The sequence below is a fragment of the Cololabis saira genome, chromosome 16 (assembly GCF_033807715.1).
Source record: "Cololabis saira isolate AMF1-May2022 chromosome 16, fColSai1.1, whole genome shotgun sequence".
Classification (NCBI taxonomy): domain Eukaryota; kingdom Metazoa; phylum Chordata; class Actinopteri; order Beloniformes; family Belonidae; genus Cololabis; species Cololabis saira.
The window spans coordinates 1028170-1044900 of record NC_084602.1 but is presented as its reverse complement, the minus strand read 5'-3'; the positions used below and the strand labels follow the sequence as shown (position 1 = coordinate 1044900).

General features: G+C 45.6%; 1 protein-coding gene across 1 annotated transcript in view; it reads right to left on the bottom strand.

Annotated features, from left to right (window-relative positions):
• The window catches only part of mgaa (MAX dimerization protein MGA a), a 92806-nt gene that overhangs the window by 13095 nt on the left and 62980 nt on the right, over positions 1–16731 (bottom strand). Inside the window, exons 20-21 of the mRNA XM_061744462.1 lie at positions 4650–4727; positions 1001–1198 (exon numbers count right to left, since the gene is read on the bottom strand). Of these exons, the coding sequence (XP_061600446.1) occupies positions 1001–1198; positions 4650–4727 (276 nt within the window). The remainder of the gene's footprint in view (positions 1–1000; positions 1199–4649; positions 4728–16731) is intronic.

Sequence of the window (16731 nt, the reverse complement as noted above, 5' to 3'; positions counted from 1 at the left end):
CCAGAGACGGGCAGTACTACACCAGAGACGGGCAGTACTACACCAGAGACGGCAGTACTACACCAGAGACGGGCAGTACTACACCAGAGACGGGCAGTACTACACCAGAGACGGCAGTACTACACCAGAGACGGGCAGTACTACACCAGAGACGGGCAGTACTACACCAGAGACGGGCAGTACTACACCAGAGACGGGCAGTACTACACCAGAGACGGGCAGTACTACACCAGAGACGGCAGTACTGCACCAGAGACGGCAGTACTGCACCAGAGACGGGCAGTACTACACCAGAGACGGGCAGTACTACACCAGAGACGGCAGTACTACACCAGAGACGGGCACTGGTACTACACCAGAGACGGGCACTGGTACTACACCAGAGACGGCAGTACTACACCAGAGACGGGCACTGGTACTACACCAGAGACGGGCAGTACTACACCAGAGACGGCAGTACTACACCAGAGACGGGCACTGGTACTACACCAGAGACGGGCAGTACTACACCAGAGACGGCAGTACTGCACCAGAGACGGGCAGTACTACACCAGAGACGGGCAGTACTACACCAGAGACGGCAGTACTGCACCAGAGACGGCAGTACTACACCAGAGACGGCAGTACTACACCAGAGACGGCAGTACTGCACCAGAGACGGGCAGTACTACACCAGAGACGGGCAGTACTGCACCAGAGACGGGCAGTACTACACCAGAGACGGGCAGTACTACACCAGAGACGGGCAGTACTACACCAGAGACGGGCAGTACTACACCAGAGACGGGCACTGGTACTACAAGTACCTTGAATTGTTGGTGCTCTGTAAGAATCGATCTGATGATCTGTTAGTGATAAATTAAGGTTGTTAAATATTTATATATAATGTGATCTAGAAATGTGGAATTTGAAATCTTAAAAATGAAATAAACCTTCCATAAGCAGCTCAATGAAAGCTTGTTGTAACTTCAACACTCAGCAGGTAGCAGTGTTGTCTTACCCTGCAGGGTTGTCCCTGGAGCTGCCGTCTTCCTGCGGGACAGGATGTTGGGAACCGTCCTCCAGCGTCTCTGGGTGTCCGCCGTGGGGGGAGCAGCGGGCTGCCCCCAGACCGGTGTGGTTCTGGGGACCGGGCTCTGCTGGCCTTCTGCTGGCCGCTGGTCCCGGTGCTGCAGGTTCCTCTCAGCGCTCTTCCCACCTGCAACCAGACAGGACAGGTGACGGGCTGGACCTGACCAGTAACCACGCTGGACCTGACCAGTAACCACGCTGGACCTGACCAGTAACCACGCTGGACCAGACCAGTTACCACGCTGAACCTGACCAGTAACCACGCTGGACCTGACCAGTAACCACGCTGAACCTGACCAGTAACCACGCTGGACCAGACCAGTTACCACGCTGAACCTGACCAGTAACCACGCTGGACCTGACCAGTAACCACGCTGGACCTGACCAGTAACCACGCTGAACCTGACCAGTAACCACGCTGGACCAGACCAGTAACCACGCTGGACCTGACCAGTAACCACGCTGGACCTGACCAGTAACCACGCTGGACCTGACCAGTAACCACGCTGAACCTGACCAGTAACCACGCTGGACCAGACCAGTAACCACGCTGGACCTGACCAGTAACCACGCTGAACCTGACCAGTAACCACGCTGGACCTGACCAGTAACCACGCTGGACCAGACCAGTAACCACGCTGGACCTGACCAGTAACCACGCTGGACCTGACCAGTAACCACGCTGGACCTGACCAGTAACTAGAGTTGTCCCGATCCGATCACGTGATCGGAAATCGGGGCCGATCACGTGATTGCAGACTCGATCCGGACTCGGACGTTATGAGCCGATCAGGAATCGGATATATATATATCAGGGTTTCCGTTGTCTGGTAATTGCCGGACTTTGTCCGGTAAAATATGCCGAAGTCCGGTATTTTATAATCTCTCCGGTCAAAATGTCCGGTGAAAATACTCACTGGCGCCAACATCCACCTGTGCGTTGATTTATGGTTCCGCGTCGCACCGACGCAGAGTCTACAGCGTAGGGTTCGCGGCGACGCGCACCCTACGCCAGACCCTACGTTGAAGGCTCTGCGTTGGTGTGACGCGGGACCATAAATCAACGCACACGTGGAGTAGTGGGCTCGGAGCGGCAGCCATACACCGCATGCGCGCAGAGCACGCCTGTTTGTTTTGAAGCTGAAGCAGCCCTATGCTATCATGTCTGTTGTGTGGAATTACTTCAGAGTGAACGAGGAGAACAATGCTGTCGCAAACTGTAAGATTTGTCAAATGGGGATTTCGAGGGGTGACAAGGACAAAGCTGCTTTTAACACCACAAACCTGTTCTAATGTTTGATTGTTCCAATGTTGCACTACTAGTTGTTCTACTTCTAATGTGAAGAACATTTTTTTATACTCACTTAAGAATGTTCAAGCTGCCTACCTCCTATGTGCTCAGTTTACACTACACATGTTAAAATATAATAAAAGGGTCATCCTGCATAATTTTCTTTTCTCTTCTTCATTTTTTATTGTTTTATAAAAGTATCGGATCGGGACTCGGTATCGGCAAGTCCTCAAAATCAAAGGACTCGGACTCGGGGGCAAAAAAACCTGATCGGGACATCCCTACCAGTAACCACGCTGGACCTGACCAGTAACCACGCTGGACCTGACCAGTAACCACGCTGGCCAGACCAGTAACCACGCTGGACCTGACCAGTAACCACGCTGGACCTGACCAGTAACCACGCTGGACCTGACCAGTAACCACGCTGGACCTGACCAGTAACCACGCTGAACCTGACCAGTAACCACGCTGGACCAGACCAGTAACCACGCTGGACCTGACCAGTAACCACGCTGGACCAGACCAGTAACCACGCTGGACCTGACCAGTAACCACGCTGAACCTGACCAGTAACCACGCTGGACCAGACCAGTAACCACGCTGGACCTGACCAGTAACCACGCTGGACCTGACCAGTAACCACGCTGGACCAGACCAGTAACCACGCTGGACCAGACCAGTAACCACGCTGGACCAGACCAGTAACCACGCTGAACCTGACCAGTAACCACGCTGGACCAGACCAGTAACCACGCTGGACCTGACCAGTAACCACGCTGGACCAGACCAGTAACCACGCTGGACCAGACCAGTAACCACGCTGGACCAGACCAGTAACCACGCTGGACCAGACCAGTAACCACGCTGGACCTGACCAGTAACCACGCTGAACCTGACCAGTAACCACGCTGGACCTGACCAGTAACCACGCTGGACCAGACCAGTAACCACGCTGGACCAGACCAGTAACCACGCTGGACCTGACCAGTAACCACGCTGGACCTGACCAGTAACCACGCTGAACCTGACCAGTAACCACGCTGGACCAGACCAGTAACCACGCTGGACCAGACCAGTAACCACGCTGAACCTGACCAGTAACCACGCTGGACCAGACCAGTAACCACGCTGGACCTGACCAGTAACCACGCTGGCCAGACCAGTAACCACGCTGGACCTGACCAGTAACCACGCTGGACCTGACCAGTAACCACGCTGGACCTGACCAGTAACCACGCTGGACCAGACCAGTAACCACGCTGGACCTGACCAGTAACCACGCTGGACCTGACCAGTAACCACGCTGGACCAGACCAGGTCACCACGCTGAACGCTACACACCCAGTAGATTTACTGCGGTGTTGGAGCGGCTCAGATCAGACCGGGCTGCTGCAGGACACACCTGAACCTCTCAAGGGCAGGGCCAGGGCAGTGGCGCCACCAGGGGGGGCCAGGGGTGGCTGATCGGGACATCCCTACCAGTAACCACGCTGGACCTGACCAGTAACCACGCTGGACCTGACCAGTAACCACGCTGGACCAGACCAGGTCACCACGCTGAACGCTACACACCCAGTAGATTTACTGCGGTGTTGGAGCGGCTCAGATCAGACCGGGCTGCTGCAGGACACACCTGAACCTCTCAAGGGCAGGGCCAGGGCAGTGGCGCCACCAGGGGGGGCCAGGGGTGGCTGATCGGGACATCCCTACCAGTAACCACGCTGGACCTGACCAGTAACCACGCTGGACCTGACCAGTAACCACGCTGGACCAGACCAGGTCACCACGCTGAACGCTACACACCCAGTAGATTTACTGCGGTGTTGGAGCGGCTCAGATCAGACCGGGCTGCTGCAGGACACACCTGAACCTCTCAAGGGCAGGGCCAGGGCAGTGGCGCCACCAGGGGGGGCCAGGGGTGGCCATGGCCCCCCTACAAATTTGCTGGCCACCCCACTGGCCTCAATAAAAAAAACAAAAAAAAACACTTGCCAGTCACATAGATCCTATCGTCAGTTATGCGTTTCATCCCAAAGACAACAACAACAAAAATATATTATATATATATATATATATATATATATATATATATATATATATATATATATATATATATATATACACATATATATATATATATATATATATATATATATATATTAATAAAATAAATATATGAGGACAGGGCGAGGGAAGCTGCAGATATTCACCATGACTGAATGGACAGGAACTGCTCACAGGACAAGGTGAGGACTGTTTTCAAAATAAGAGCTGTGGTAAGTACCTGAGTTCGCCACCGTCTGGAGCCCTGGTGGAGACAGAACCTCCGCCGGAACCGGCGCCTCCGGCACAGAACTCTGATCTGGAAGGACATCAGAAATTAGACTGATCCCAGAACCAGCCCCTAGACTGACCACAACATGAGATTAACATGTCAACACTAGGGGTGTAACAATATATCGTGCCACGAAATTTCGCGATACTAGTATCGTTTTGGTCCCGATCACGGGACTCTTGCAGGGTTTTCAGCTCTTAACTTTTACTTATGTAAGGCTGGTGTAGAGTTAAACCTTACCTTATTAAGGTCACTACAGATAAACTGACTAGTGTCATTATAGTCCCCGATTTACATCAGAATATAAAGAATATATTTATAAAATAATAATCACCAAAATAACCTTCTTAACAAAAATGAATCTCCTCTTACACTTATAAGGTGAGCATGAATCAATGTTTTTTATGATGTAAAATTGTATGTATTTATTTACTTTTATTTATGACCTCTGTGGTCATGAAGTCTTTTTTTTTTTTTTTTTACTTAATTTTTATTTAGTTTTCAACAACAATACACCACATACATTTTCTTCTTTCTTTTTTCAGCTGCATACAACATCTGTACACATTATACTTAAGTATTAAGCAAATAAAACAAGAGAAAAACATCAACATTATTATTCACTCCAAAATATACGTATATAACAACAAAACCATAAATAAAAAAAAAAAGATAAAGTCAATAATAATAATTGTCCACTCCACGGCACAACGGAGAAAAGCAGGCACCATATTTACTCTAGGAAAAATTGGGATGTGTATTAAGTCTGTGTACAGAGGGAATACAGTAAGAATTAGGCAGGTGGGTCGAGCAACATTGGGTAATAGACCTCACTTTATTAATAGAGCCATGACAGGGCTCCACCGCTTAATAAAGGTGGATTTTTGCAGCCTTAAAGGGGACATATTATGGCATTTAATGTATATATGTATGTAATCTAAAGTTTGTTTTTTCTACATAAATCATAAATTCAGCCTGTGGGCCCTGTCACTAGTTTTACCGCTTCTAACCCCTTTTTCTGTGCTCCATTCTAAGGGAAGGGGGGGTATGATAATGAGACTCTGTGCTGATTGGCTCCCTGAATGACGTGTAGCAGGGGAGGAGAATAAACCTTGCTCCGCCAGAGCAGCCCGAGCCTGTAAATAAATCACAACACTGAATTTTCACAAATGGCAACTTTATTGTTAAAAAAAATAAAATATGAGTTGTATATAAATGACATTTATGCACTATTTCAGCCGGATCTGCCCGGCGGATGCTGAACGCTGGCCCCGGAGCCACTCCGGGGCGCATCGCCCGTTACCGGTGATCAAACCGACAGATTTAGCTGAAAATCTCGGAGGGTGAAGCTGGTCCAGCCTGGGACGTACCCCAGAAATCCCTGCTCCCAAAGCGGCCGGGAACCTGGACAATTTAGTCGGACGGACCCCGCTTTGGGACCAGGAAGTAGGCTGGAGCAGCGCGCATCACAGCGGCTTTAACCGGGGAATCTGACCGGTTCCGACCGGCCGGGACCGCAGGAACCCGCCTGGACTGGTAGCAGGGACTCCCGGGGACCGACCAGCGGAATTTCAGCCGGATCTGCCCGGCGGATGCTGCGCGACGGGCGCTGCAACCCCACGGCGGGCGCACAGATCCGCTCCGGACACATCGCCCGTTACAGGGGATCAAACCGACAGATTTGGCTGAAAATCTCGGAGGGTGAAGCTGATCCGACCTGGGACAGACCCCCGAGGACCCAGCTCCCAAACCACCCGGGAACCTGGATGATTTAACCCGGATCCGCCCCGCTGCGGCGCCGCGTCCGACTGGCTGAAGGAAGCACCGCTCCAGCCTGCGGACAGAGCTGGTTGTGGGCGTGGTTTCAGCAGAGGAGACCGAGGGCGTGGTTTGCATTTTGGTGACGTAAAGAAAATGCACAAATCCAAACGGCTCACAGAAACCACATGACACTGGGGGACTCTGTAAGGCGGGGGGGGGGGGAAACCTTGCAGATTTTCGTGGGGTATCATCTTTTCTGTGCTGGCAGGGTGAGGGGAGACCACTTTATATATGTTAAAAGAAGAAAAAACGTGTTTTTCATAATAGATCCTCTTTAATGAGTAGGTGATTTGCTCCATTTGATAGAGATCCCATACTTTTTGGATCCATATATTGTATGTGGGAGGGTCTGGTTTCAGCCATCTAATGGTTATGCACTTCAAGGCTGCTGTAAGTAATATATTTAAAAGGTATTTCTTGGCCCTCCCGTCCAGGCTTGTGGGTATTACTCCCAGTAGTGCCACTACAGGGTCTTGTGGGATATCCTGTAGAAAAACCTCTTTGAGGGCATCAAATACCTCTCTCCAGAATACACTTAACGTAGGACATAGCCAGAATATATGGGTGTGATTGGCAATGTGTGTTCCACAATTCCTCCAGCACAAGCTAGGATGCGTCGGGCCCATTTTGGATACTATTTCTGGCGTTCTGAAGAATCTAGTGATTATTTTCCATTTAAATTCCCTCCATGTATTTGAATTTGTGACCAGGTGTGCCTCAGTGCACACCTCCTTCCAGGTGTCCTGTGATATGACCATGTTCGTGTCTGCTTCCCATCTCTGCTTAATCTGTAGGGAGTTATGTAAATTCATAGATAAGAATATATGATATAATTTACTAATTATTTTCTTGTCTCCGTTTCCCATTTGTATTTCCATCAGGAACTCTTCTATGGGGGTAGGTTTTACGAGTTTGCCCCATTCCTTGCCACTTTGAAGTTTCACACTTTGTGGAATCCTGTCATTTACATCCATAGCCTCTGTTTTATCCACATTTACCTTGTATCCTGAGTAATACCAATACTTAGAAATAAGCCCCTTTAAATGTGGTAGTGTCAATATAGGTTCTGTCAAATATACAATTCCTTTTATATTATCATCCAGGCATCAGAACAGCTCTTTCTAAAAAAAGAGGAAAATTCTCGACGCGGACGAGTGAGGGCGCAATGCGCCCGAACCCTCTAGGGGGGTCCGGGGGCATGCTCCCCCGAAAAATTTTGAAAAATAGACTCAAAATGGTGCATTCTGGTGGTCTCAAAGCTCCTTTGAGACCACCAGACCCTGGTCTCTTGTTTTTATGAAAAGGCACATTTTTTATCCTTTTGCTTGGTTTGAATATTTTAGTGTTTTTATCTACTGATGTTTTAACTTATCTTGATTCTTGGGGCAGTCCTCCTTGTTCTTTGTTCTTTTAGCCAAAGCACTGTTGTTACTTTTGTGAGATTAATCCAAGTTTATCATTGTGAAACTGCCAGAATCAGAATTAGAAAACTGCCTGTTTTATCCTCATGACACACGCAGGAGGTTAAAACTGCTGACTTCCTGGTTGGTCAAATCAACCATTGTCTTTAGACGCATCTGTTTCAAAACCCCCATCACATGCTCTGAACAGATAACAGGGCAGCTACTTCAGGGGGGTCGACTGACAGCCGTCTCATTGTCTTTAAAAGTTAGCTAAGGGTTATTTGAACCATCTGTTCAAACCTCCAAGAGAGAGGTCCTGTTTTAGTTGACCTCTTGACCCTTTGTGTTTTAAGGATGTCTGTTTGTTTCTTCATACCAAGCCTCTTTAACTGAAAAATCACATGTGTGTGACCATCTGTTTCCTGTTTTTGTCAATTGTCCATCTATACATTCATTGTTCCAAATATGGTCAAGTTTCCTGTCAGTTTTACCAAATAAAAAGCTTCCTGCAAGGGAGGGTCTTTGGGAAGCATTTGCTGTCAGGGGGCTGCCTCTGTCAGTATTGCTTTCCCCTCCTGCAGGAGCGCCTGAAAAATCATTCCATAGCCTCTGGTGTCTTTTTCTAAATTATTAATTTGTGTTGTGATGATTTAGAACCTAACAACTTTATATTATCCTGTGTTGTTGAGTGTATGGTTTTAGATTGTATTGTATGAGGAGGCACTCACTGTGAACCAAGTTTACCCAAGGGTACTATAAATAAATCTATCTATCTATCTAGAAGGTGCGTTGAACAGAGTAATATGACTATTGATACAAAATAGCAGAATGAATAATACAGTGTTCCATTTCGATTGGAAAATGGATTACAGCACAAATAAAGTTGAGGCAAAGATCTTGAATGACCAAGTCTGTCTCCCATACTCGAGCTGGTTGAGTTTGCTTTTTATCGAATAAAAATGTAAACGGTTGAACAACAATGGCACCTCATCCATGACAAGATTCCCTGACAGTCATGTCAAGTGTCAGGGAACACTGAGGCCACGTTCAGACTGCAGGCAAATCTGATTCATATCTGATTCCTTCTCATATCCGATTTTCAGGGCTGACTGTCCACACTGTTTTTAGCACACTGTGTCCAAATGGGATCTGGCTCTTTTCAGACTGGGCCACATCATTGACTGATCTGACGGGTTGCCGTAGCAACGGCGTTGGAGCGGAGGCGTCACCCAGCGCGTGTATGTGAAGTCATATATTTTTTTGGTTTGGTTTTGCTTGCGTGCTTGCTGATTGGGTAACGTACTGCGTCACGCATCGCGTCACTTCCTGGTGTTGCGGTCTGTTGCTGCTGCACGGCGTGCAGGCACAGATCTCTCCCGACTTTTTTGTCTTAAACTTAGACTGTTTTCTGGTAAAATAGCACTATATCTGGTACATTACTGTCTTTATTTCAACACTCGCTCATTTTCTCGTCCGTAACTTTCACTGTCACCAATCACCGATACATTTTCTGTCCGTTAGCCTCCGTTAGCATCTTAGCATGGCCTCTCCGTCTCCCACCGTTTCACCTCTTTGCTGCTCAGTGTGTGAAATGTTTAGTTATTCCTCTGCCTCCTTTAGTGAAGACGGTAAGTGCTTAAAATGTAGTTTATTTACAGGGCTGGAGGCGAGGCTCAGTCAGTTAGAGGTCCGGTTCTGCCAATTTGACCATAGTCCGATAGCCTCCTCAGCTAACCAGGCTAAGCTAGCGGCGGACCGGCCCATAGCAGCTGAGGCTAGCCGCGCCCCTGCAGCTCCCGAGCAGCCGGCCAGTCAGGACCGGTGGGTGACGGTTCGGAAGAAGCGTAGTCTTAAAGGGCTCACGGAACACCACCACCCGCTTCATGTGTCTAACAGATTTTCCCCACTCAGCGACACACCCGTTGAGAAACCGACCCTGGTGATTGGCGACTCCATAGTCAGACATGTGAAGCCGACTCCAGAGACCTTAGTTAGGTGTATCCCGGGGGCCAGAGCGGGCGACATAGAAGCAAATTTGAAGCTACTGGCAAAGGGTAATCGTAAATATGGTAAAGTTATCATCCATGTCGGAGCTAACGACTCCCGTCTTCGCCAGTCGGAAGTAACCAGAATGAATATTGTCTCGGTGTGTAACTACGCCAAAACCATGTCGGACTCCGTAGGTTTCTCTGGCCCCCTCCCCAATCTGACCAGTGATGACATGTTTAGTCGCATGCTCTCGCTCCGTCGCTGGTTGTATCGGTGGTGTTCAGAAAACGACGTGGCCTTTATTGACAATTGGGAAACGTTCTGGGGAAAGCCCGGTCTGATTAGAAGAGACGGCATTCATCCCACCCGGGATGGTGCTGCTCTTGTCTCTAGTAATTTGGCCTGTTTCTTTAGACCCTCTCCCTGACATCGCAGGGTCCAGGCCAGGATGCAGAGCTGTAGTTTAACACACTTCTCTGCTGCTTCTCGAGGACCAACGCCTGCCAACAAAACTATAAGATTACATGATGTAACTGGTAACTCTAACCAGGTGCCTAGCAAAATAGAAGTAGTTGCAGTTCCCCGCCCTCCACTAGTTCACCAGGTGCGGCGTTATAGAGGCGTTAACCAAAATAAATCATGTAAAAATTAAAACCAATGCACATTTGGTACCAATAAGAGACCGAAAAATTAGATGCGGACTACTAAATATACGATCGTTAAGCTCCAAGTCTCTGTTAGTAATGATGATCTCTCCTTTTCCCTGCCTCTCTTCTCCATTACCATTTTTATTTATTATAAATATCTCATAGCTATCATTTTTGTCCATTGTTCCTGTAGTTTCTTGTGCCGGCCCCCCTTTTTTCTCTTTTGTGTATGTTTGCAGGCCGGAGCCTCAGGAGCTGCGTTCTGGCCTGTGTTCCCGGCCCTCCCCCCCCTCTGGTCATCCCATTGCTTCTTCCACCTGCCTACGTGGATGTCTGCTGTTGCTGCTTCCGCCTGCCTGCACCCCCCCCCCCTCTGGTCATCCCGCTGCTGCTTCCACATGACTGTTGTGTGCTGCTGATGCCCCCCCCCCCCTCTGGTCATCCCGCTGCTGCTTCCACATGACTGTTGTGTGCTGCTGACGCCCCCCCCCCCCCACCTCTGGTCATCCCGCTGCTGCTTCCACCTGCCTGCTGTGTGCTGTCGACGTCCCTGACTCCCCCAGTCTGGCCTTCGGCAGGAGGGTCCCCCCTTATGAGCCTGGTCCTGCTCAAGGTTTCTTCCCTCCTAAAGGGGAGTTTTTCCTTGCCACTGTTTGGCTTAAGGCTTTTCTCCCACTAAGGGAGTTTTTACCTGCCATTGTTTATATAATAATTGCTCGGGGGTTTATGTTTATGTTTATGTTTATGTTTATGTTTATGTTCATGTTCTGGATCTCTGGAAAGCGTCTAGAGACAACATCTGTTGTATTAGACGCTATATAAATAAAATTGAATTGAATTGAATTGATATAATTACAGAGAGTAGGAGTGATGTTTTCTTTTTTTTTTTTTTTTTTTTTTTTTATTGATCTTTTTAGAAAAGAAAACAACATACAATGACAACATGGACACAAATAATCAAAAATATGAATTATGCATTATACATTGTCCTTTTTTTTTTTTTATAAACACACAGAACTAAGAACAGAGTCTCTGTAGAGTTAAATAAAAAAAAAAATAAACAGATGAGCAACAAATGAACAATGGAGTAGAGTATGGATGAGCAAATGCGGCATACAAAAACAAATGCAGTGATAAATGCAAATGCCCATCACTAATATCCCATTAATTGGAAATAATAATAAAAAAAAAAAAGCAAGCAGCATAAAATGCAGCATAAATAACAATAATCAAAACAAATAAATAAATGAAAGGAATGAAAAGAAAATTAAGGTAAGGGGGAGGGATCAGTCGGTGGGTAGAGTCTTCAATGAGTTAAAATAATCTACGAAAGATTGCCATTTACGAACAAATTTAGATGAGTTGCCTTTTACTGAATATCTCACCTTTTCAGATTTTAGAAAAAACATAACATCACTAAGCCAAAGAGCAATAGACGGAGACTTGGGGGATTTCCATGAGAGTAGGATACGACGTCTAGCTAGAAGAGATGTGAAAGCCAATACTTCTGACTGTACGGGGCTGATATGTGAGGAGTCAACCGAAAGTCCGAATATTGCTATGAGGGGGGTCATAACAACATTTTTCACCAGAACCTTAGACATGATCACAGAATAGTCACTCCAAAATTTCTGTAATCTAGGACAGGAGAAAAACATGTGACTTAAATTGCAGGGAGAGCCCTGGCATCTGTCGCATAAGTCTGCAACATTGGGATATATTTCGGATAATCGGGATTTTGATAGGTGGGCTCTATGCAGCACCTTGAATTGAATAAGTTCAAGTCTAGCGCAAGGCGTGCTAGATCGTATGCTACGGATAGCTTTATCCCACAGCTCCCCTGTGAAGTCCAGGCCCAACTCCCGTCCCCAACCCTCCCGAGCTTTATCTACAGAATGACCATCAAATGTCATACACAGTGCATATATCCTAGATATGAGAGACTTTTGACTAAGTTTCATTGTTAGAAGATCATCCCACGGTTGGTTAGCAGGAAGGGAAGGGAAGCATGGAAACAGAGCAGAGGCACAGTGTCGAAGCTGGAAGTAGCGAAACAGATGGGAGGCAGGCAAATTGAACTTTGACCTCAGATCTGAAAATGTGGAAAAGATCCCATCCTTATACAGATCCCTGAAGTGCTTAATGCCCCGGCTGTGCCAAATCATAAAAGTGGTGTCTATTAGTGATGGAGGGAACAGATGATTCTTAGTAACAGGTGTATAGGCGGATGGAGAAGCAAATTTAAAATGGCGCCTAAACTGTGACCAAATCTTAAGGGAGGAAAGCACCACAGGGCTATTTGTGAACTTAGAGGGATTCAATGGTAAAGAGGAGGAGAGTAGGGCCGTTACAGAGGATGAAGAGAGTGACTGAGCCTCCAATCTGCACCATAATAACTCAGGAGACTGAAGCCAGTAAATTAGTTTGTGAATATGCGCTGACCAATAGTAAAGCAAAAAGTTTGGTAGTGCTAGACCCCCATTAAATTTAAATTTTTGGAGAAGCGAATACCTCACTCTGGGTGTCTTACCGGCCCATAAAAAGTTGGAAACAATTTGGTCAAGTGATTTAAAAAAAGATTTTGGTAGAAATAAAGGAGTGCATTGGAACAAAAAAAGAAATTTAGGCAATACAGTCATCTTCACTGTGTTAACTCTTCCTATTAGCGACAATGGTAGGGAGTTCCACCTCTGTAAGTCCGCCTTCACTCGAGTTACCAGTGAGGAAAAATTAGCGGTGAAAAGAGAGGGCAGAGTGCGGGTCACATTAATCCCTAAGTATCTAAAGCCCGACGGGCTGAGTTTAAAGGGGATATCAGATTGTTTGAGTAGTAAAGCAGAAGTGTTTATGGGGAAGCATTCACACTTGTGAAGATTGACCTTATAGCCGGAGAAGGATCCATAATTCTTCAACAGAGATAATATTGGTGCAATGCTGGTTAAAGGGTCAGATACATATAAAAGGAGGTCGTCTGCATAAAGTGACAATTTGAGTTCCACATTGGACCTAGAGATTCCGCGAAATAAAGGAAGAGTTCTTAAAGCAATTTAAAGTGGTTCGACGGATAGAGCGAAAAGCAAAGGGGAGAGAGGGCAGCCCTGTCTCGTGCCACGTGATAATGTAAAATAAGTGGAGTAGTTGTCATTGGTGTGAATGCTGGCCTGAGGGGAAGTGTAAAGAAGTCTAATCCAAGATATAAACCTGTGTCCAAATCCGAATTTATGAAGTGTTGCAAAAAGATAGTTAAATTCGACACGATCAAACGCTTTTTCAGCATCAATCGCGATAACAACTTCAGGAAGTGGGGAAGAATCTTTAGAGAAAATCACATTTAGGAGTGTACGAACATTATAAAAGAGCTGGCGTCCCTTGATGAAACCATTCTGCTCCTCAGATATGATGCTAGGAAGGATCTTATCAAGACGAATTGCTAGTGCTTTTGCTAAAATTTTGACATCCACATTCAGTAAAGACAAGGGCCTGTAAGAAGTGCATGATTCAGGGTCTTTGTCCTTCTTCAAAAGGAGGGCAATGGACGCCTGCATTAAAGAAGGAGGCAATGAGCCATGATCAAGGGACTCATTGTACATTGAGAGTAGAAGGGGGGCTAATTTGTCTTTGAATTTTTTGAAAAACTCAGCGCCGAACCCATCCGGACCAGGGGCCTTGTTGCTTTGCGTAGCTTCAATGGCGGCAGCAATTTCTTGCAAGCTAAAAGGAGCATCGAGGCCATTAGCCACATCCAAATTGATAGTAGGAACAGTGATACTTTCAAGAAAGGAGGTCATTTCTGCTGTGTCAAGTGGAGATTCTGATTCATATAGAGAGGAGTAGTATGACTTAAAAATTGTGTTGATGGCGACTGGATCGGTGGTAAGTGTGCCAGTAGAATCTCTAATGCTGGGAATCAGTCTCGACGTTGCTTGCCTTTTTAATTGATGAGCCAATAACCTGCTTGGTTTATCGCCGTGTTCATAATAGTTGGCATGAGCGCGTAATAGGAGACGTTCAGAATCGGCTGTCGCTATAAGATCGAATTTTGATTGCAAATCAAGCCGTTGTTTCAGTAAATTCGGACTTGGGTTAACTGAATTAAGTCTGTCTATGTCCTGAATTTTAGATGTGAGCTCCTGTAATTTAGCCCTGCGGATTTTACTGGCATATGCTGAATAAGAGATAATCTGTCCTCGCAAATATGCTTTGAGTGATTCCCATACTAGCGAAAAACTGGTAGAATCTGTTTTGTTTAATGCAATGAAATCATCTATTGAAGCAGATATAGAAACATTAAATGCATCGTCGGATAAAAGCAATGGATTAAACCTCCAGGGAGAAGAAAAACGGGGGCGCTCAGACAATGTTATATTCAAAGTTAGAGGGGCGTGATCTGAAATAACAATTGGGTGGTATATGACAGAAGTAACTTTGGAAAGAAGAGAGCCATCAACAAAAAAATAGTCAATACGTGAATATGACTGATGTACTTGTGAAAAAAAAGAAAATTCCTTATCTCCAGGATGTGAGAACCTCCACGGATCAACAAGCCCGTTCTTGACTGTAAAATCGGTAATAGATTTTGACATAGAGGATTGAGTCAAAGTACGAGGATTCGAGCGGTCCAAAGAAGGATTAATAACACAATTCAGATCACCGCCCAGAATTGTAATATGCGTATTTAAGAAAGGGAGGTTGCCAAACAGCCTATCTGTAAAATTGGGGTCATCAAAATTAGGGGCATATATATTCACCAACAATACAGGGTTACAGTATAGAGTGCCCGCCACAATAAGATATCTACCATTCTTATCGGATATTGTCCTGGAGACGGAGAAATTAACTCTTCTGTTGATCAAAATTGCTACTCCTCTAGACTTAGAATCAAAATTTGAATGAAAAATATCACCCACCCAAGCACGTTTAAGTCTAAAATGATCTTTATTTCGCAAATGAGTTTCCTGAAGGAAAGCTATGTCAGTGTCCAAGCGTTTCAAATGTGAAAAAATCTTTGATCGCTTAATTGGATTATTCACACCTCTAACATTCCAGCTAGTGAATCTGATGATTGATCCAGTATCAGGCTTGTGCAGATTACGATCGTTCATATGGGCATTCTTTGAGAGAAAATAAGACAGACTCACCCACCACAAGAAGAAATATAAGAAAAAGGGGTAAAAAGGAAAACCAAAACAAACAAAACTCGGGAGTATATACATACCTACAGAGACATAATCCGAAAGCCAACAACCCATAACTCCCGCCCACCCACCCGTCGCACATTTGATGATCCCATCCCCAAACGATGGAAACAGCCGTGCAGGCTTCAACGGAAGCCATTCTCAAAAAAGAAATGCTTTCGACTATAAAGCTAAATACAAAAACAAAAACAAAGTCAGCTCCTGCAGAGTTAAAACCTTAAAAAAAATAAAAATAAAATATCAGGCATATAAGACCAACAGTCTGAGCCATTCTGACAATCGCTGTCTTGTCAGGGTAACAACAAACATTAATTAAATTAAGTAGATCTTTGGCCTGTAGAACAATGATATATACATATATGCACTCGCACACCCACACAGACACGCACACACATACACACAAATTAAACAATAGACAGGGGTGTGTGCATATTTCTAATCAAGGCAACATACCAGAGAAATGATTAGGCCTTCAATTTTAAACGGTGCTGTTCCCATTGAAAGATAGAAAGAAAGAAAAAAAAAAAAAAAAAATTAAAAAAAAAAAAAAAAAAAAAAAAAAAAAAAAGAAAATAAAAAAGAAAAAAAATTAAGACATAAAGTCCTGTTTTATGAATTAACTCACTCACTCACCCACCCAGGGCCAGAGTCCCGCATGGACAGCATGCTGGATAAATAAAATAAAAAAAATAAAAAATAAATAAATAAATAAATAAATAATAATTAAGACATAAAGTCCCGTTTTATGAATTGACTCACTCACTCACCCACCCAGGGCCAGAGTCCCGCATGGACAGCATGCTGGATAAATAAAAAAAAAAATAAATAAATAAATAAATAAATAAATAAATAAATAAAAAAAAAATAAAAAAATAAAAAAATTAAAAAAAAATTAATTAAGACATAAAGTCCCGTTTTATGAATTGACTCACTCACTCACCCAGGGCCAGAGTCCAGCATGGACAGCAAGCTGGAT